At 60.7% G+C, this 9,558-nt stretch overlaps 1 protein-coding gene across 1 annotated transcript; it reads left to right on the top strand.

Moving 5' to 3' along the window:
* The first annotated feature begins 326 nt into the window (after nucleotides 1–326).
* LOC122382557 (uncharacterized protein K02A2.6-like) lies at nucleotides 327–4,265 on the top strand. Its single transcript, XM_043368047.1, has one exon. It carries the CDS (start codon nucleotides 327–329, stop codon nucleotides 4,263–4,265), a length of 3,939 nt encoding a protein of 1,312 aa, XP_043223982.1.
* Nucleotides 4,266–9,558: the final 5,293 nt, after the last annotated feature.

The following is a 9,558-nucleotide window of genomic DNA, read 5'->3' as shown; positions in this document are numbered from 1 at the left end:
CTGGACCGACAACGGACGGCGCTGTGGAATCGGCGAATCCTGTTACTTCACCACAGGCGGCTGGAGAGCTGGCAGCGACACGACCGTCTACTGCAACCGGTGCTGTAGCATCTCTAGCTCCTGCTTCAGCTTCTGCGCCGCTTCATACAGACAGCGGGGCCAGGCGGCCACCGGTATCTCCTCCAGTGAAGCTGTCGTCGTCTGCCACTCTCCGTGAGTTTCGCCTCTGGAGGTCATCCTGGAATGACTACTACCGCTTGGGGAGCATCTTTACTCTTAGTCAAGAGGACCAGCTCGCCTACCTGCGAGCGTGCTTCACTGAAGACATGCGTGCCGCCAGTCTGCACGCTGTCGGGATCTGCCCGCACTCGGACAACGTGAGCTCATCGCTGGACAAGATCGAGCAGTATCTGCGGCTTCAGCACAACGTCGCCATCGACCGGGTAAAGTTTGAAGAACGACACCAAGAAGAGGGAGAGTCATTCGACTCGTTCCTGATCGCGATCAAGGAGCTAGCAGCCGACGCCGAGCTGTGCTCCTCCTGCATGGACGACCGCATCACAACGCGCATCATGTCCGGGATACGCGACAAGGATACACGTCGAAAGCTGTTGTCACTCCGGCCATTCCCGTCGCTGCTGTGCGCAATCGACATCTGTCGATCGGAGGAGGCCTCTCAAGCCAACAACCAGCTTCTGCAGGACATCACTCAAGGCCATCAGTCGCATCAGAGCGTCTTCCGGGTGTCATCACGCCAGAATCAGCGGAGCCCATCACGAGAACGGCCATGTGAGGGCTGCGGCGGCACTGGCCATCCCAGGAGGTCATGTCCTGCTGCAAATCTCACCTGCTACTCCTGCGGCACCAAGGGCCATCTGGCGGCGGTATGCCGCAAACGGCAGCAGGCTCACCAGCCACCAGAGGCACAGCGATCTCGGAGCAGAAACCGGCACTCGAACCAAGTCTCCATTCCACAAGTCGTGGTCGGCAGTCTGCACAAGACTCAGCAGGCACCGAAGATTGCTGTTCAGCTTCGGCGTGCTGACGGCACCCTCCTTGGTACTGTCGATGCCACGCCTGACTCAGGCGCAGAGATCTCTGTGATGAGTGCTGAGCTGGCGCGCCAGCTCGGTGTGCGGCAGGAAGATCTGTCGCCACCGCCGAGTATCCAGATCTCCGCTGCCAACCTGCAACCCATGCGCTGCACTGGCACCTTCGAGGTCTTCATCAGCCTTCAAGACAGGCTGATCCGAGACACTGTGTACGTCTTCACGGAATCTCGCGGCATGCTGTTGGCCTGGTACACCGCCAAGTCTCTGGCCATCCTACCAGACCACTACCCCCAGCCTGGAAGTCAGCGACCTGCTATTGACAGCATCGTCACGACCGGTTCAGATGGAGAAGGGAGGACGTCGCCAACGGATCCGAAGTCTGCTGTTCGGCAGCATGGCAAGCTGCGACAAGAGCTTGTCAAGGAATACCGTGATGTCTTCACGGCGGACGGCAAGAACTCACTCCAACCGATGTCCGGTGAATCAATGGTCATCCACGTCACTGAGGAAGTCACGCCGTTTGCGGTCCGCACGGCTCGGCAGGTTCCCTTCGCCTGGAGGGACGAGGTCAAAACGCAGCTGGACCAGATGGTTCTGCAAGGCATCATAGCACCACTTGGCGCAGAACCTACAGATTGGTGTCATCCTCTCGTGCTGGTTGCCAAGGACACTGGTGTACGCATCTGCATAGACCTCACCAAGCTGAACAAGTTTGTCAAGCGGCCTCTACATCCCCTCATCACGCCTCGTGAAGCCATCTCACAGGTACCCACGGATGCGAGGTTCTTCTCAACACTGGACGCGAAGTCTGGATACTGGCAGCTGCCTCTGCATCCTGAGAGCCAACATCTGACGACCTTCATAACTCCCTGGGGCCGCTACAAGTTTCTCAGAGCTCCGATGGGCCTGATCTCGACTGGTGATGAGTATTGCCGACGGGGTGACATCGCTCTTCAGGGACTCAACAACTTCGTCAAAGTCGTCGACGACATCCTGGTGTATAGCAAGACCCTGGAAGAGCACGAGCGTCATCTCCGAGCTCTTCTCGACCGTTGTCGGGAGCACAGCATCACCCTCAATGAGAAGAAGTTCTTCTGCGCCGTGGAAGAGGTGTCTTTCTGCGGCTTCACGCTGTCACTTGCTGGGAAGCAAGTCCAGCCAGGCAAGGTCTCTGCCATCACCGAGTTCCCGCCGCCTACCAACATCACGGAGCTGCGATCCTTCATGGGCCTCGTCCAGCAGCTCGGCGACTTCTCCAAAGAGATCTCCTCGACAGCCGAGCCTCTGCGTGGTCTACTGAAGCCAAGCAACAGTTTCATCTGGACTCCAGACCATCAGGCCGCATTCGACGCGATGAAAGCGGCTCTGGCAGCGCCACCTGTGCTGGCGCACTTCGACCCATCTCTGCCTACGATGCTGCAGACAGATGCGGCAAGACGGAAAGGCCTCGGATACGCCCTGCTTCAGCGCCACGGTAACCACTGGCGTCTGGTGCAATGCGGATCTCGTTTCCTTTCGGACACGGAAACCCGATACGCCATGGTGGAGCTGGAGCTGCTGGCGATCGTCTGGGCGCTGAAGAAGTGTCACATCTTCTTACGCGGCCTCCCACACTTCGAAGTCCTCGTGGATCATCGGCCACTCCTGCCGATACTGAACGATTTCACTCTCGACACCATTGAGAACTCCCGCCTACAGAGACTGAAGGAGAAGACGTCGCTCTTCAACTTCACCGCCAAGTGGATCCGTGGGAAGGAGCACGTCATCCCAGACGCGCTCTCTCGCGCTCCTGTCGATGAGCCCACCGCTGACGACGATCAACTGGTCCAGGAGGTGGAATGTCATGTCCGCCGGGTATCAGTCAGCACCATTCAAGAGATCACTGTTCTGCAAGGTGAAACTCACCTGCCTGACCCGCGTCTGGAGAAGCTCACTGAAGTCGCCAGTTCTGACAGCGAGTACCAACTCCTTCTGCGCGCTGTCACGGATGGCTTCCCTGTCTCCAAGGAGCAGCTTCCTCAGCCTCTCCGTCCTTTCTGGAGTGTCCGTCATGAGTTATCCACACACAGTGGCCTTATCCTCAAGGGATGTCGCATCGTCATCCCTGCGGCTTCACGGAAGGCCACCCTGGAGGCTCTTCACGCTTCCCACCAAGGCGTCGATAGAACCAAACGCAGAGCTCGTCAAACCGTTTGGTGGCCAGGCATCAACAGCGACATCACCAACACGGTTGGAGCGTGCGACGCCTGCCAGGAGCGCCGACCGAGTCTACCACCGGAACCGATAGTGCTGGAACCACCACCATCAAGAATCTTCGAGGATCTGTCGTCCGACATCTTCACACTCTCTGGAAGAGACTTCCTGGTCTGTGTGGACAGACTCTCCAACTGGCCAGTGATCTTCCAGTTCCCACGAGGAGACACAACCAGTCGGCAGGTCATCCAAGCTCTGCGAGAGGTGTTCGTCACACTCGGCGTACCAGTACGGCTTCGCACAGACGGTGGCCCTCAATTCAAGAGCAGAGAAATCGCCGCCTTCCTCAAGCGGTGGGGCGTGGTCCACGTCTTCTCCACGCCATACTACGCCCAGTCTAACGGGCATGCTGAAGCTGCGGTGAAGACCATCAAGCACCTCATCGCCAAAACGACGACCAACGGCTCCGTCGACGATGAGCGGCTGCATCAGGGACTGTTGGAGCTGCGGAACACCCCTGGCGCCAGTGGCCGCTCTCCAGCACAGATCGTCTTTGGCCATCCAATCCGCTCCTGGGTTCCAGCTCATCGCAGTGCGTTCGCCCCGGAGTGGCAACTGCGCGCCGACGACTGCGATGCCAGGGCTGCGCGGGATCGTCTTCAACGCGAGCAGCACTACAACTCCTCGGCTCGCAGCCTTCCACCCCTCAAGATCGGAGCCGATGTCCGACTTCAGGATCCCATCAGCAAGCGATGGGATAAAGTTGGTGTCATCATCGGCGTGGGCTACAAGCGAGACTACCACGTCAAGCTCCCCAGCGGAAGAGTACTATGGAGGAACAGGCGTTTCCTCCGCTCTGCAGACAGGCCGTCTGCAACTGACAAGTCGTCACCCGAATCTACGGACCCTGACCCATCTGACGTTCCTGAACGTCGGGTCCGGTTCCAGCTGCCCCCTGCAAGGCTGAGGCGCAGCTCACGTCAACGACATCGTCCGGACAGGCTCGGCTACAGCGACTAGAACTTCTTGCAAGAAGTTCTTCAGGGGGAGGGAGATGTTCTGGTTTGGGCCTCGCCTGCCGGGCCGTCCCGTACCGGTTCGTACCGGCTCGATGTGACCGGGTGCTGGGTCACCCCACCCTGGTACGATGTGGGCGCCTGTCATTGGTCGGTGGCTGGGTGGCGTGATCAGGCCACACCACCCGAGTTATGTGTCAGTGTGTGATGGGTCGGCCGATATGTAGCGAGGCGATGTGTGTGCTGGATCGGAGAGAGAGGGCAGTCTGGTTTTGGTCAGTGATAGTGCAATACACCTCCACAGCTCAGCCGGCTTGTGAACTCTACAAGGGTGTCCCGACCGACGCCGAGGGCCGACCTGTCATAAAAGGGACCAACGGTCATAACCAGCTGTAAGCGGCGGCTCGCTCGCGTCACCGCCGCCCGTGGACGCCCAGCGGCCAGCGCGGGGCCGATGACAACAACGATCCCAATGCGCCGGCCCGCCGCCTCGGCGTTCCCGCGACGCGGCCGCTGGGAGGGGGGGGGGGCAGCCCGATCGCTAATGGCCGAGCCCACAGGCGAGGAAGGCATCTCACTGCTGCCAGCTGCTGCCAGGTACTGGCCGCTGCTAGTCCCGCCCGTCTCATACAAATTATGGCCCACAAGTAAGTGCGCACGCCAGTCAATCCAGTACCGAGTCGGACACTCCCGCCGCCGCGCCAGTCTTGGCCAGACCACTCCTTAGGGAGTGAGAAGAGAACCCGGGTCCGAGCGCGAGGCGAAAAGTATTGTTCAAACTGCGCCGCGTGAGCACTGCCCCCGAATCCAGGGTAAAGAGCGGCGCCCCGTCTGCCGCAGCCCCTGCCTGGTGGTACAGGCGCATGGCCCGCACCGGACAGGTAGACGTGCCCGTTGTGGGGAGCTCAACGTAGGTCGACGGTCCACGCTGCCGGCTGGTTTGAATGCCGACCCGGACTCTTGATGCCAATGGGTGTGAAGTACCCATCGCCATATAGACGCCGTCCATATAGACGCCGTCCGTGATCGGTGAAAAAGGAATTCGTTGCTCCGCAGGCCGCCGTAAAACGCTAACATGCATGCAACCCACACGCACCGCTGGTCCAAGACCGATGAAAATAACGACCCCAAACGCGTTTTCAGCCGTCGAAGAGCGGATATGTCGAGCTCCTGCCGGCGGGGCTCCGCCCCACCGCCCCGGTGCTCGTAGCCCCGGAACGCGGCCGCTGGGTTAGGGGGGTATCCCGACCGCCATTGGCCGCCCCCACTGTAGATGAAGGCGTCTCACTGCTGCCAGAGACTGCCGCGCGCTGGCCACTGCTAGTCCATCACGTCTCATATGTCCCACGAAGTAAGTGAGCGTGTCATCGGAAGCCGGCACGCCAATCAGGCCGTACCGTCTACAGACCGCAATATAGCAACGCTGACCCGCCTCATAGGCCCGGCGGGAGCCCGGTGTCAGACTATTTCGGAACAACTCACGCGTTACCGCCACTATATGGGCACGTTACTGTTACACGGATGCCTCTCATGGCCGGGAACCCGGGCGACTCGCTCGCCATTACGACGGTCCGTGTATTGTCTCAGGACTGTCATACTCGTCCCGCCTTCCCCTTCCCCCCGGGGCGGGGGGGGGAGTCCTCCTCCCAGCTGACCGTCCGAGCCCAACGAGGGCGGCGACCCCGCCGAGCCGCCGCCCCGCCTCGGCCGGCCCGGCTCGGCGGTCAGCCAACGGTCATATAACACGCCTCGCGACGGCCCCGGACGGCGCTGGATACGGTTTGCCATAAAAGGACACCTGCGCTCATAAACCAGCTGTGGACATAAACCAGCGGATCCCGAGACGGTGACAGGCCGTCTGCGGCGTGCCGCGCCCGTTGACCGACGCCCGTTGGCGCCGCAACCAGCGTCCGACGCCGAGCCGCTCTGACCGTGTCGTGGGAGAATGCCGCCAAACCCACTCGCCGGGCAGACCATTATACGAGTCTGCTCGTACGTTATACCAGGCCAACCTCAAACCGATCCATTACCAAGTAAAGCCGCGGGGCATTATCCGCTCACCCCTGCGGTCACCTATGACCCGCTCGCCCACCGGCCCGATCCAAGTTCCCAGGTCAGGGCTGAATTGGCCGCTGCCCGGTCACGCACCGAACTGACCTAACGTATCCAAGCCATGTCACTCAGACCCCGTCGTGTCGCCCGCCGTGCGAACCTCGCATTCCCAGGTCCGTCGCCGATCCGGCCTCTGCCCGGCCTGTACCGCACTGACCTAACATTACCAGGTCAGTCGCCGAACCGGCCTCTGTCCGCACCGACCTCACCGAACCGGCCGCAGTCCGAACCGGCCTCTGCCAGGCCTCGTACCGAACTGACCTAACATTCCCAGGCCAGTCACCGAGCCGCCTCGCCGAACCGGCCTCTGTCTGCACCGGCCTCACCGAACCGGCCTCTGTCCGCACCCGCCTCTGCCAGGCCTCGCACCGGACTGACCTAACATTCCCAGGTCAGTCGCCAAACCGGCCTCGCCGAACCGGCCTCTGTCTGCACCGGCTTCACCGAACCGGCCTCTGCCCGCACCGGCCTCACCGAACCGGCCTCTGTCCGCACCGGCCTCTGCCAGGCCTCGTACCGAACTGACCTAACATTCCCAGGTTAGTCGCCGAACCGGCCTCACCAAACCGGCCTCTATCCGAACCGGCCTCTGCCAGGCCTCGTACCAAACTTACCTAACATTCCCAGGTCAGTCGCCGAACCGGCCTCGCCGAACCGGCCTCTGTCCGCACCGGCCTCACGAACCGGCCTCTGTCCGCACGGGCCTCACGAACCGGCCTCTGTCCGCACCGGCCTCACGAACCGGCCTCTGTCCGCACCGGCCTCACGAACCGGCCTCTGTCCACACCGGCCTCACGAACCGGCCTCTGTCCGCACCGGCCTCACGAACCGGCCTCTGTCCGCACCGGCCTCACGAACCGGCCTCTGTCCGCACCGGCCTCACGAACCGGCCTCTGTCCGCACCGGCCTCACGAACCGGCCTCTGTCCGCACTGGCCTCACGAACCGGCCTTTGTCCGCACCGGCCTCACGAACCGGCCTCTGTCCGCACCGGCCTCACCGAACCGGCCTCTGTCCGAACCGGCCTCTGCCAGGCCTGGTACCGAACTGACCTAACATTCCCAGGTCAGTCGCCGAACACGATACATACAGCCAACGACACTGCACACAGCACGTGGTTACGATGCAGATACCGGCGGACCGGACCCACCTGCCATTCCAACGGTGCCGGGTCCGTAGTGTTGCGCGGAGTCCATGGTCCGCGTCCCGCTCTGGCTCTCACCACCGTACCGTGCACGATAGAGGCTGCGTGATGCCAGCACACGCACGCTATCCTACCACACACGCGCAATCACACCACCAGACGCGCCACTCGCGGCCCGCCTCTGTTGTCACCGTCGTCCCCTCTCACTGACTGACGTCTGTCCTCTCGTCTCCTCCCTCGCCCTCCCCGCCCTCGCCCCTCCCCACGGACTGCCGCTCCCCAACCCACCTCCGACCCAGCTGGTCTTCACACTCCAGAGGGGCCACTAAACTTTATTAGGGGACCCTAATACCGAATAGGTGGACCCTATTACTGATTTGGGTGTCTCATACCGTTCGCTCCCCAAATCTGTTGTCCAGTATTGGCTGTTAATGGCCGCCTGCACCCAAATCGTGTTATCGTTCATATCACGATCGATAACAAGACGCCAAACTCGCCAACGGAGCAGAAGGTAAGTACATGCGGTTATATAGGTGTGTCCAGTTTATGACTGCGTAAGATTATGTACGAGTCTAATTATGAATACGCCCCCCGAAGTCACGCCTAAGACTGTTTAATCGCCGTACCACAGCCTGCCGTGCCGGGCTATCTGCTGTTTGCACTTGCCTGATCGGCCCGCCGCGCCGGCGCCGCGGTGTGCGTTAGAGCCACGCCCGGTCGTTTTCCGCGCGTCCGCCCGCTCGGCCGCACGTTCGCTTATCCATGTCGCCGCACCCCCCCTCTCTCTCTCTCTCTCTCGCTCCTCTCTCCCTCACTCTCTCTCTTCCTCTCCCTCCTCTCTCTCCTCTCTCTCCCTCTCCTCTCCTCTCCTCTCCTCTCCTCTCCTCTCCTCTCCTCTCCTCTCCTCTCCGTCCGTCCCAGGCCCTGGTCCCTCCCTTGTTAGTCGGTTTGTCGGCGGTGTAGCTTTATCACCGCTACGGCCGTCCAGGCCGTAAGCAAATAGCACCACTGTGTCCACAGATTCCCCTCATCTCCGGCTTTCGCGTTTGACGCGAGCACTAGTCAGCGAGTTTGCCGCGCTGCTTTCTGCTGGGCTATACGCGTGGAACTGGGCATGACTGGCAGGTGCCGCTATTGCGCCAGGTATATATCGATACCATACCGAGGCCGTGCTGACATGCGCGCGCACCGACCAGTTGGCGACATGTTGACGCTGTTGACGTCCTCTAGACCGCCTTGCCGACGCCGGGTCTAAACCAACAGAAATGTGACGCTCACACCACGTGGCCAAAGTATAAGCGGATCCAGTCAAACCAGCCGTGGTCCAACATATGCATGCACTAACCGTCGCGTTCAATGTCTTGCTGGGGGAGAGCCGGCGTCGGCCGAGACGAGACGAGACGAGTCGGCCGTTTGGGGGGACGTCCCTGAGGCTCGCGTGGGCGGAGCCTAATGAGGTCCCATTGGCGACCGAAACTGGTCTGATGACCTGGGTTCGCTTTACGAGTTTTACATACTTCCAGGGTAGTTTTTGGAGCTGATGTCGAATTTAGCAGCAATAAGAACAGTCGCGAAGCAGTTTTGAAATGACCATCCCACTTTAGCATTAGTTTGAGTTGAAATAGCCGAGTTGCGGCCAGGTTAACAAACCACCATCTATCGTGGTCGCAACCCCCGCGTCTTCGGTGTTGAAGAAATTTATTCCCTTCAGGTGCAGAGTGGGACTAGCTTGGTCCCTATCTCTTAATCATTAACGGACTCTGATGACGTCATCGATTTCTCTCGTTACGGGCAGCACGCTCTCTCCCTCCGCAAATATCCAGCCCAATCAGGAGCCGAACGTCAGGGGGAGGGGGACCGACCGGCCCCCTACCCACACGTTAGACGCCAGAACGCCGCACACGGGCGAGGGATATAATAGGTGGACGGATCAGGCTCATGGAAAGCCTGACTTATCAGGATCACAAGCGGCGGCCGCCGCCGCGACGGGACAGCGACGACCTGCAGTTGTGCAGTTACATTCCGACTTATAGCGTTGGAAA

Source organism: Amphibalanus amphitrite, unplaced genomic scaffold (assembly GCF_019059575.1).
Source record: "Amphibalanus amphitrite isolate SeventyFive unplaced genomic scaffold, NRLGWU_Aamphi_draft 000142F_arrow, whole genome shotgun sequence".
Classification (NCBI taxonomy): Eukaryota; Metazoa; Arthropoda; class Thecostraca; order Balanomorpha; family Balanidae; genus Amphibalanus; species Amphibalanus amphitrite.
This window is presented reverse-complemented; position numbering and strand designations above follow the sequence as displayed.

Coding starts and splice junctions, on each gene's coding strand:
- LOC122382557 (XM_043368047.1), top strand. CDS start 327: ATGCGTGCCGCCAGTCTGCACGCTGTCGGGATCTGCCCGCACTCGGAC.